This window comes from Esox lucius, chromosome 3 (genome assembly GCF_011004845.1).
Source record: "Esox lucius isolate fEsoLuc1 chromosome 3, fEsoLuc1.pri, whole genome shotgun sequence".
NCBI lineage: Eukaryota > Metazoa > Chordata > Actinopteri > Esociformes > Esocidae > Esox > Esox lucius.
The window spans coordinates 28658904-28671157 of NC_047571.1; the positions used below are offsets into that span (position 1 = coordinate 28658904).

Below are 12254 nucleotides of genomic sequence, written 5' to 3' on the forward strand. Positions count from 1 at the left end.
CACTTGTGGAGACCATAACTATGCATTAAGGTGAGTGGACAGAGGCAAATAATGAATGAACACAAAAAGAATGGTTGGATAAATCAAACAGAAATAATGTTTAATCTTATCATTTAACCCATTGTACTGTATAAATTGACTGAAGTATGTTCACTGTCGTGTAAGCCACTATAAAAATAATTATAACAAGTAAATTTGTGTGGTGCAAAGTTTATGCAAACAACAAATAAAGGCCTACCTATAACTTTTGACATCCTCTTATAGCAGGAAATCATGTTTGTTTTTTTATTGTACGGCAACGGAGGATATAGATTCTTAAATTAAATTAAATATGAAAAACATTTCTTAATATGTCATACATCATTTGAAAGATATTTCTAATCTGTAAATTGCAACAAACTTGTAATTAACACTTTTTGAGTTATTCTTAGACATTTTAAATAGTAGTTTTAGCCATTAATTCTCAGGAATATGTTGTATTTCACATTGTTTTGAAATTCTATAGAGGTATAGAGGGTTAACTGAAATTATAAGATTTAAAATGTTGTCCTCCTGGCCTGCAGGCAATTTCTGATGACAGTAACCCAGGCAGCAATGAGTCGGCGGACCGGAGGCGGTCCACCAGAGACAGTAGAAGCGTCAGAATGTCTTAATCGCAAACACGTTTGCCGGCTCACCGCCGTCTTCCTACCGCCTGTATTCTGAGGCCGGACCGTGGGCCAACCGCCGTTCCACCGCCGTTATACAGAAGGCGGACCTTCCGCGGCAAACGCTATTTTCGAGCGATCTGCCGCTTTTATATATATATTTAATATTAATAGCATGCAGTTTATCGAGAATAATGATTGATCAAACCAGACAAGTTTCCATTTGGTGTTTTAATTCCACATTTCAAAGTACAGTAACTGTCATTCAAACAAGATGTGTCAGATCACTGAAATAAATAACAGGCAGAAAAAAATATACATTTAAATACACACTACAGAACATGCAGGCCATACAGAAAAAAACAGTCATACAAGCAAATTATAACACAAACACAATAATTGTTAATAATATAAAGAGGTCAGCTCTGGGATGAAAATTATTACCAGTAAACATAACAAGTAATGAGGATATTTGGTACCAAAGAATGTGCAGGATACCAAATAAATCGAGGTATAACATCACATTTTCAAGCCATTTCTAACAACAGGAAAAGTGATAGTAATTTATAGTAAAGCTCTAGAGTAGAATAGACCGTTATAATGGCATTGCTGACCTGGAGCACAAGATTTACACTGTGCTACAATAAGATCTGTGTCTCTTGTATCTGTGCTAAACAAAACATGACATATATATTTATATAAAAATACAGAGGTAAAAACAGTAGTAGAACAGACCATTATAACTGCAATGCTGACCTGTGGCACAAGGATTTACAAGCTATTTTTAACAATAGAATAACAGTTAAGCACTGTGATGGAATGATAAAATGCTGATGTTAAAAACAGAGTAAGTAGAATATTTGGTACCAGGTAATGTGCAATATCAAGTATCAGAGGTATGAAATAGTATTTCCAAGCTATTATTAATAGCATAACAGTTAAGCACACTGATGAAATGAAAGTCGAATTTTGGTACTAGTTAATGTTTAATATCAAGTAACAGGTATGAAATAGGATTTACAAACTATAATAGAATCGTTAAGACGGAATGAAATAAGTCAATACTAAAGTTAAAATAAAAAAAAAACAGAGTGGATTTGGTGAGTGTAGTCTGGCACTTCTGGCTTCTTGATGTTACTGACTGCAGGATAAAGAAAGTGTTCCAGTTCAGTGATGCTGGGGTGTCAGTAGTCAGCCTAGGTTTAAGGGGTCGGCTGTGAGTTCTTCTCAGCTGTACGGCGCCTTTATCTGCCTTCACGGTCAGATTCTCCTTTCAGATAACGCACCTACAGGGGTTCCCAGAAAATAGGAATAAAGTAGCCAGTCCTGGTCCCTCAAATACTAAACTACGACATTTATATCTAGGTCTACTACATGTACAGATATTGCAAGTTGCAAGTTGTACCTGATTGCCCAGTGAGAGCAAACATCTTCAACATTGTCCCTACTAGCTTCACCTGCTCTTGAAGTGAGCCGCTGTCATCCGAAGCTACAAAATCAAAGGCATATGGTAATTCTGAACCTACATTACACACAAAAAAGTTACATTTAAGAGAGTGCACGTTCTCACCTGCTTGTGCATTGCATTCCCTCAGGGCTTGGTTCTCCTCCCTCAGAGCTTGGTTTTCATTCTGGAGTCTCTGGAAATCTACATAAAAAATTTGAGAAAACAACTACTAAAGGCAATATTTTCAATACTGTTAAAACACTGGACAATAAGACATAGGCCTAGAATATACCTTCATAGCTGAAAACTTTGTGCTGTACACAACATGCCAGGGACGTCCAAGGGCCAATAACAAAACAATGACTTTCTCCTATTGATAATCATTGACGTAAAAATATGTTTGAAGTAACTGCATACATTTAATGAATTGGACTTAAATGTAAAACTTAGTTTAGCGCAACGTATTACATTCCTCCAGCGTTTTCACCCATATACTGCCAGGGTAAATTTGCTGCTGGTGGTGTAAAGCTTAGTACTTGACGAACAAACAGAATAGCTTTAATTTCACTGCAGAGATTGCATATTCAGTAATGAAACAATAATTGAACTGTGCAAAGCTAATGATATGTACAACACACATCGACACCTTTTATCCAGAAAGTCAAGTGCCCTAATGAAAAACTGATTATGGATAAAAGGATTCCTAATCTTAAATAGAAGCAATAGTTTCCAAGACAAAAAACATCACAAATAACATCACTTACTTGTACTCAAACTCTTGGCTCTGTGAAGTGGAGTCTGGATTACTGGGGAGAAACCTGGTTCTGAGAAAGAGGGAACAGAAATTTGAAAATCTAACAAAGTGTATAGTTTAGTTACAGGATCACAAATTAAGCATCACAGCAATACATTTTACATACCAGCTCTGAAGTCTACAGATGGCTCAACATTTTCCTGGTTTACTGGAATCGTTGCAACTTCTGTAGCATGTAGTGATTCAAGTGAATGTCCTGTTTGTCCCTCTCAACTCTTTTTAATATTATTTTCCTTTTGGCCCAGTAACTAGACATTGTGACTAACAATGCATTTACCTTCAAAGCCAAAACGATTGTTATGGTGTAAGCACAATGCTTTTTAGTTTCCACACGCAGTCCACAAACACTTGAAAATGCCCACATTTTATACAGACATTATAGCCTACGTGTAATAATATACATGCCCGCTCATTTTAAGATGCCCATCAACATTAAAATTCAGGCCATGCCACTGTTATAGTCAAATTCCCTTACATCTATTTACCAGACGTATTCAGTAATGATAAAGGTCACATTTCTAACAAGAAAAAAAACAAAACAATATGCAACCAAGGCCAAATTCTGACAAACAAAAGATTAATTCATTAAATTTGTAACTTAATCGTTATAGATCTTAGTGAAACTGAATATAAAGAGATTACTTTCTTACCTTTCCTAGTGGTTCTTAAAATAACAAATGAAATTTGACGTTGTTGCATATTTTGCATCTGGCAAATCTTTCACACGGTCCAGTTCAAAGTCCTTGTATCCAAACGATACTATTTGTGGAGCTTGACTAACGTTACTGTCTGCCATGTTTGGCGCGGTTTGAATTGTGCAGCGTTAAAGGCACATACGCTGATTAGTGGTGCTGATGTCACAACATATAAAATAATTTTGTTTGTTTATTATAAGTTCAAGTCATTGTCGAGTCTTCCACTTCAAGTCAAGTCAAGTCTCAAGTAACTTGTTCTCAAGTCAAAGTCAATTTCATACTTTAATCAAGCAAGTCACAAGTCCTAGCTAACACTTACTAGCCGCTCTAGCTACTGGACTAGCAGCATACTTGTTCAGGCAAACAAAATAATTTAAACAACATATATACATCGTTATTTTTGTAAGAAAACACTAAAAGTTAAACTTAGTCTTTCTAGATGTAAAGCTTTTGCTACCTATTATAGTTCTTAAAAATTCTACAACATTGCGTAAACAAGGCTACTTTAGCTAGTTAGTCAAGAACAAAGATGACTACACATTTTAAATATATAAACTAAAAACAATGTAAACATAATATTGTGTTACACAAAAAGGAAACATGCACTTACTTAAACAATGGTAGTCGAGGACTTTGCTAGCTAGCAAGCTGCAGGCTGTAACTCGCGATTGAGCGACGAACTGATGCGAATGTGTGTCCAAACCAACATGGCCGGTCGATTTTGAGAGTAGCCTTGTATTTAAAAGCGTCTTGCAAACGTTTCATCCCCGCCACCAGGACGCACCTATAGCCGACAGCTTAGGGCCGGCGGCAAAAAAAAGCTGTGCGGATATTTTTTGCTATCTGGGAAGGCAGGCCCAAGTCAGTCAAGTGAGGATCTGCAGGAGGGCAGCCACAGTAGATAAAGACAGCTTTTTAGTGCAAATCATTAGCCCAAATTATGCAAAGTAATTACCTACTTGAGCACTAGTTAGCCCAAATTACACAAAATAACGAATTGAGTTTAAATCATTTGCTGACAGCTTGGTCCCCCCCAGTTAAAAAATCCTATCTGCGCCCCTGGGCTGGGGTCCTGTGCGCTCTGGATCAGGTTCTCTTCAAAGAGCTCTGTAATTTGCTCAGTTCACCTTTCCTTCAGTCCTTAAGCGCTGAGAACCATCCCCATTACATGACGCTCAAAACATTGACGGATTAAAAAAATATTATCATCATAACAATAAGTTGTCCCACCTAGTTTAATACGGTAATTAAAATGCTGTGATTGTTAATTATGTATGTACTTTAATTTGCCACATATTATTTTAGTCTATGGTCACATTGTCCATTATATCAGTTGGTATAATGTAAGCTTACTGTCGAATGCTGCAGGCTGCCTTCTGTTGGATAGTATCGGAAGACAGTTATTGATTTTTGAATGGAACTTTTTCTTTCCCTCCAAGAGAACAGCCTTCCATACAAGTGAACAAGATGCACGTTAAGATGGATAACGCAAGCCTACTCTTTGAGGTTTGCTACTATCCACTTGAACAGTTCTGTCTTTCACATAACTTTTGACGGGATAGAGAAGCATACGAAAATGTTGTAGAGTACGCAAAATGTCTACTTTAATGACCTCACATCCTGTTTTCCCACTTCCACCCCAATAATCGCGAATGAACCAGTTTCGGACGGTCGGTACCCCGCATGGAATACTGCACAGCACATTGTCAATATTGCACACGCGCCCTTTCTGTGGACACTTCCCAGGTCACAGAAGTTGAAGATATTTGTGAGTGCGCGGTGAAATTCGGAATCCGTATTTCTTCATCAATATGGGTGATTTCTGACATCAAGGAGCCAGAGGGTTCTTGTAAGTATTTTACACGTTTATAAGGAAATACATATTTTTTATTGCCAACAAGAAGCCGGTGAATGAACATTATTTGAGATATTTCTTAATTCTTACGTCATACTGTCCTGTTACAAGTTCTAAATGTATCTCGCTCACTTAAGCAGTACGGGTGGAATGTAACGAAAAAATACATAACAGTTTGTGCAAGTTGGAAACTGCTACCTTTTTTCGTTTATAATGCTGTAACAATATTATTATGATTCTGTAAACACCGTATTTTCCATATATATTTGAATGGATTTTAAAGGGGCAAGATTACATTTTCTTAAAGGGGAAGTTAACGCATTTTAACGTTTTGGTTCATTTTCACATTGCTTGTAGTCTAAAGAAAGATAACTCAACATGCAATAATTTTAAAGACTATACTAGACTATACTACTATACTAGCAGTTCCTGTAAGGACATCCGTTAACTGAAATAACCCCATTATCCCCTAATCTATGGACTTCACATGACTGGGAATAGTGAAATGTGTGTGTCACAGGTGCCTTAAAACGGTAAAGGGTGTAGATAAAAAAAAAACATAGATAAAACATTATCTGGTGTGAGTAAGCGTGCCGCACAAGCCCTGAAAAGTGAAGCCAAAACGTCTCGATCGCCCCCTGGTGAGTGGTCCTAGTATAGGTCATAAACCCCGCCTCCCCATGTTATTCAATGGGACACGAGACCAACTAAACAATTAAATTACCCTTCAAATATCTTTTTTCCGAAGCTGGTTTCAGTCATTTAATGTAGTTTGTATCACGCTAATGTAAATTCAAGAGTTTGTTTTTAAAATAAGTTGGTTTTTAGTTAGTTATTTAATGCTCTAAAAACAGTGGTGTGACGTCGTGATTGTCAGCTGTGATTGACAGCTATCTGAGCCGAGGAGCCACTGAAGCGCCAACAGGCTTTTTTCGCCATCTTCGGAGGACTAAGGAGATTGGAGCTTTAAATTTAATCTCTAAATTTCTATAATTGATATAATTTCACACGGACATAATGGGTTGTTCTGCAGTAGATTGTGCTAACCGATCTGGCATTTCCAATCGATCTTTGAATTTTTTTTGGTAAGTTACATTTATAAGCTATTTAATTAGTAAATAAATGTAATGGGCTAGCTAACGTTAGCTAAAAGACAACAAGCCTCGTTAATAGCCATGTTAATAGCTAGCAGGTGATCGTTAGCTAGAAGTTACCAATTATTTTTGTATTAGGCCTATTCTAAAATAAGGTTAAACATGATGTAAGTTAGGCTATAACATATCGTCTAGGTTTAACAAGCAACGGTTGTACTGTACTTGGACTTGATTGAACTCTGTTTAAATGTGTGGTTAGTAGGCTACTTGTATTTACCTTATTTTAATGTGGTTGGAGTGGAACGGAGCAGACAGAGTTCACAGGAGCAGGACTCCACTTCCAAAACAGTGCAGCGTGTGCTTGCGATTGATTACCATATGCGCATTCTGCGAGGGAGAGTGAGGGCGGGGCACAGGGGCCGTTGATTTCCCGGCTTTACGGCTTTACTTCCTGCTCGCTACTGCGCAGAACTGGTCCCAAGATCGCTATCTGCGCAGATGCAAGTCCAAGATGTCAGCGCCATATCGGGACACTGGCGGCTTCAGTTTTCACCAATGGAAAAGAGCGAAGGGGCGTCGTCCATTTTTTTTTTACAGTATATGGGTGTGAGCAATAATGATCTCAGACGGGGCACTTGTCATTTGCACAGAATTGATCATCCTGTTGATAGTGGCCTTTGGAATGTTGTCCCGCTCCTCTCCAATGGCTGTGCAAAGTTGCTGGTTACTGGCAGGAACTTGAGAACATTTCATCTCGTCACAGTATTTACATGCATTTGACAACATGCAATTGTTCAATGTCTGCAGCCTACCCCGGCCTATTTCACAACCCCTCTGCCACAACGGGGGCACCATGTTCACAACGCTGACATTGGAAAACTCCTCACACACACAACTCCTTACCCTCTGCCGCCATTTGCCTGGTACAATTAAAACTGGGATTTATCAGTGAAGAGGACTCTTCTCTGCAGCGTGTCAGTGTCCGTCACAGGTGAGCATTTTCCCATTGAAGTCGGTTGTGACACCTGGCTGGAGTCGGCTCAAAACCATGTTGAGTCGGCTCAAAACCATGTTGAGGACAACTAGCACATGGAAGAGCTTCCCTGAGATGGTTTCTGACGATTTGCGCAAAACAGTTCTTCAAACCCCCAGTTTCATCAGCTGTCCTGAGAGGGGCTGGTCTCGGAATGTCCAGCGGGTGAGGAAATTGGATGTGTAAGAACTGGGCTGGCGTGGTCTTTTGTCAAGTTGGACGCGCTGCCCAATTCTCTAAGACGACATTGGTCGCAGCTGATGGTGGAGAAATTGACATTCAATTCTCTGGCAAAAGTTCTGGTGGACGGACAGTCCTGGAGACGGCGTGTCAACAGTGAGCTTCGTAACCAGAGTCATCTGTGGCGTGTGACGTTTTAAAGTGGCCCCTGTTTAATGCGCCCTGTGGCTACATCATTATCATGCTTTTCAATCCGCTTCTTGATGTGCCCACAAATGCCAGGTGGACAGAGGATCTTGTTGAAATATAAATCCTCCCTAACAGGACCTAAAAGGGGTCCTGATTCTGGACTCTGATTAAAAGTAGTAATTGATCATCAATTTTGTTATTATGAAATGCATTATTTATTATGATTTTATTCTGAAAGTTATATTTAGACATACATTTTTATGTATTAAAATTATTGCTGTTTCTCTTTGTCATTTCCACCTTCGTTCTCCGCTATATTTAATCTTGTATGTAAATTGCTTTGGAGACGTGGCCCAGCAAGAAAATCTATTCACCTCAGACAGTCTAGAAGAATGCTTCCAACTTTAGTGTACTTGCTTGGTTTTAGCACATCAAGCATGACTTGTGATATAGCCCTTATAAAATAAATATTGCATTCAGAGTTCATTATGACTGCAATATAACTGCAGCATGGTGCAACTTCTTTGTTTTGTAATAGAGATAACCAGCAGGTAGGCTGATTTTACATTGTACGGCTAAATTATTACCTAAATTAGTCACGGCGGAGGAATGGATAGTTTGGTTGTGTGTCGCCTGGTCAGTCATATAGTCATTTTTGTAGCACTGGGGGAAAAAAATGAATCCATACCCAAAATGTAATGAACATACCTACTGGTTACATGCGTGACAGGTCGTGGTTGTTGTTCTAATTCATTGCTAAGCACTACAGTTTCAGGCTTGTCTGGAGTACATCACCCTTACCTGGGGCGTGTTGGTTAGGCCTGCTGGTCCACGCCTCTGAGAGGCAAGTTATATAGAAGTTGATTTATAAGTAATATAAAAGTTTATATAAGTTTACATACATTTTTTTTTGTTTGCCCTTGTTTCACATTTTGTTCAGTGAGAAACGCTAGGAACCATGACTGAATGTAAACATGAGTTTGTTTCAGGCTGTGGTTGGATTTGGCTGTCTCATGTCTGTGTGTGTGTGTGTGTGTCTCGTGTCTGTGTGTGTGTGTCTGTGGGTGTGTTTGCAAATGGGAAGAGCTAGCCAAATTATTTTTGATAATTTGCTTCAGCTGGCTGGTGTGGAACCATGGCAAATTTGGTTTGACTTGGATAGCCTGCGTGTGTAATTTAATGACACTGCATACAAAAACCCTTGTATTAAGACAGGACGGATCTTAACAGACATTCCAACACAGCATGTGTCAGTGTGTCTCCAAATCTGCACCCCCCCACCTTCACCCCCACCTCCCCCTGGGGCAGAAACAGAGCACATGAAGCTTCCAGCACACAGCACGGCATACAGAATGAAGGACCACCCTGTGTCAGACCTAGTCAACACTTTCTGGCACATCTGCTGTGTGAAATGCTCTGGCATTCATGCAAACGGTCCCTCGCCATTTCAGATTCAGTGACACATCCTAACGTTTGAAAAGTAATCATTTAAAACATTTCCAATCAGTTGTGTTGTTACACATACTGTATGTGACTGTGCTCATCACTCTCGCCATGATAGTTTCTGTTTCCCCTCGACTTTAAGAAAATGGAACCACACTCTCCTGTAGCGGCTCCACAAATACAATAGTTATTTACAGACAAGCAGTTCAGATATGCTGTATAATAATGCGTTTGATTAGAGTAACGAAAAAGTTAACAGGTTTCGCAAATCGCAATCCAGGCAATAGCCTACCTCCAACGTCCCAAATAAAGCTGGAAAAGGTTTTAGCCCAAATCAAATCTCAATACTTGGCAGTGTAGAGTTTAATTGGAAATAATTCAATTCCGGCCTAGCGGAAGCTGTCAAAATAATGTTTCAGTCCTTCGTCACGTCAAGATGCTGGTTCATCGTCAGACGTCTTTCTCAGCTTCTGGTCATCATCTGCTGTCAGATGTGAAAGACAATGTCAGCGTCCTGGGCCAAGGATCTCAAACTCTGATCTTTGAAGAGCAACTCGCAGTGCAGTTTTTCTTTCCTGCACAGCTAATCATTATCCAAAGTTAAGACTGTGATTTATTAAATGTGCGTTACTGATGGGCTGGAGCAAACTCCTTCCTGTTCAAAGGCAAACAAAACACAGTGTGTCTGTGTCAGTACTTACTCAACACATTCAAGATGAAAAATAGTCAAAAGAAATAAGAATGAAAATAGTCTCTGTCTTACCACATTACTGCTTTAGTGGGAGATGTCAACAGTTGAGCGATTTGCCTCATTTTACTAAGGACGTTTTAATAAGGGAACATGAGACATGAAATGCAATGTGTGATACGTTAATCCTCTGCATGTGTTTGGCAGATGAGTGCACTTCCTTTCAACGTTATCAATCCAGCCTTTAAACATACTCACAACAGGAGTGGAGAAACTGCTAATTGTCAGTAGAAAAGTGTATTGTTTTTACTGTTGTACAACAAGGCCTGCTTGGACAAATCAATTTTCTCAGTAGAGTAATGGATTGCAATGTTTATGGAACTATGTGTTTAGAGTATTATTCTTTTTTTTCCTCAGTTAAGTGGCTGAGAATGAATTGTCATTTACAATGAGGAACTGGCCAAATGCATAAAGATTGCAAGATATCATTCATTACACAAACCCTATTAAAACAATAGAATAAACAGGCAAAAGATCAACAACTATAGTATACAGATGGATGAGATGCTTAGTAGATGCAGTGATCAGATAGCATCTCAGATTATTCATTTTATAAAGTAAAGAATAATGAAAGTTGCCAATGTTGATGGTCTTTTTCAGGTCGTTCCACTCATCGGCAGCAGAGAACTGAAAATAAACCAAAGTAATAATGGATGAGTGATCAGTGTGAGACGTTAGCCAGAGTGTTTGCATTCAGATTGGCAGGTGTTGAGGAGCGAGCTAAGGGAACGGGTTTTACCAGTCTGGAAAACCAAAAAAATCATCCCAATCTGGGACTTGTAGACAAGCTGTTACCAGTGACTCTGGTGTTGTGTGTACAGCGCCCATTTTCCAGAGTGTAAAGGTCACACTGATCAGTGTTGTAGGGGCCACTCGTGTGAAAGCTGATGTCTTTCTGGTTAGCTACATCTAATTTATGGAGGTTACCATTCGAGGCAATTGTGTCAATTGTGTTGCCAAAGTCCAAGAGGGCAATTGGCCGCATGGGTGAAGGATTCTTTGTTGCGAAACTGGACACCAATTATGGATTTTATTTATGACTGGAAGGGGCTGATGTGGGTCTGAAATGAGACGTCAACTTCCAACCAAATACTAATAAATACTATGAGGTATCCACTACTCTGACTCAGATCTGTTTAAGGTAAGGATGTTTCTGGGGCAAGTGCAGAATATTGAATTGTAATTAATTATATAATTGTATATTACTGTCTCTGCGCTTAACTTGTATTGTATTTAATTTTTTACCTTATATTTTTCATTATTTAATTCTGTCTTTGCTCTGTACTTGTTTCTTGATGTTCTGTATAATGTCATTTGGTGACAATTTCTCCAGTTGCAACTTGTGCTGAATGCCAGAAAGACACAATTCATGTTTTACAACCTCAGGGCAGACAAACAGTGTGACTTGGAGATTTTAACTTCTGATAGTAAGTGCATTGAAAGGGTGTCCTTTTAATCATCACATTGACACTATCCAAAAAGCTACAAGTGAAATCAGGTTTTTATTTTAGAAATGAATTGTGTATTTCTATAGCAAATATCAGTTTCTCATAATGCTCTTTGGTCTTGGAATGAGCTGCAAAATTATTTAAAACAGGAGGAGCAGGTACAGTGAGGAGAACAATGATTTGATACACTGCCAATTTTGCAGGTTTTCCCACTTACAAAGCATGTAGAAACCTTTGTTTGCAATTACAGAGATCATACGTTTCCTGTAGTTCTTGACCAGGTTTGCAAACACTGCAGCAGGGATTTTGGCCCACTCCTCCACACAGACCTTCTCCAGATCCTTCAGGTTTCGGGGCTGTCGCTGGGCAATACAGACTTTCAGCTCCCTCCAAAGATTTTCTATAGGGTTCAGGTCTGGAGACAGACTAGGCAACTCCAGGACCTTGAGATGCTTCTTATTCCAGGACCTTGAGATCTCCTTAGTTGCCCTGGCTGTATGTTTCGGGTCGTTGTCATGCTGGAAGACCCAGCCACGACCCATCTTCAATGCTCTTACTGAGGGAAGGAGGTTGTTGGCCAAGATCTCGTGATACATGGCCCATCCATCCTCCACTCAATACGGTGCAGTTGTCCTGTCCCCATTGCAGAAAAGCATCCCCA

The 12254-nt window shown here is 39.3% G+C and overlaps 1 protein-coding gene across 2 annotated transcripts in view; it reads left to right on the forward strand.

Annotated features, from left to right (window-relative positions):
- The first annotated feature begins 5203 nt into the window (after positions 1-5203).
- LOC105030364 (probable cation-transporting ATPase 13A3) overlaps positions 5204-12254 on the forward strand; it is a 29564-nt gene continuing 22513 nt past the window's right edge. For both annotated transcript variants that reach the window (XM_010904192.3, XM_010904193.3), the window contains exon 1: positions 5204-5452. In XM_010904192.3, coding sequence (XP_010902494.1) covers positions 5287-5452 — 166 coding nt within the window. In that variant the 5' untranslated portion in view covers positions 5204-5286. The remainder of the gene's footprint in view (positions 5453-12254) is intronic.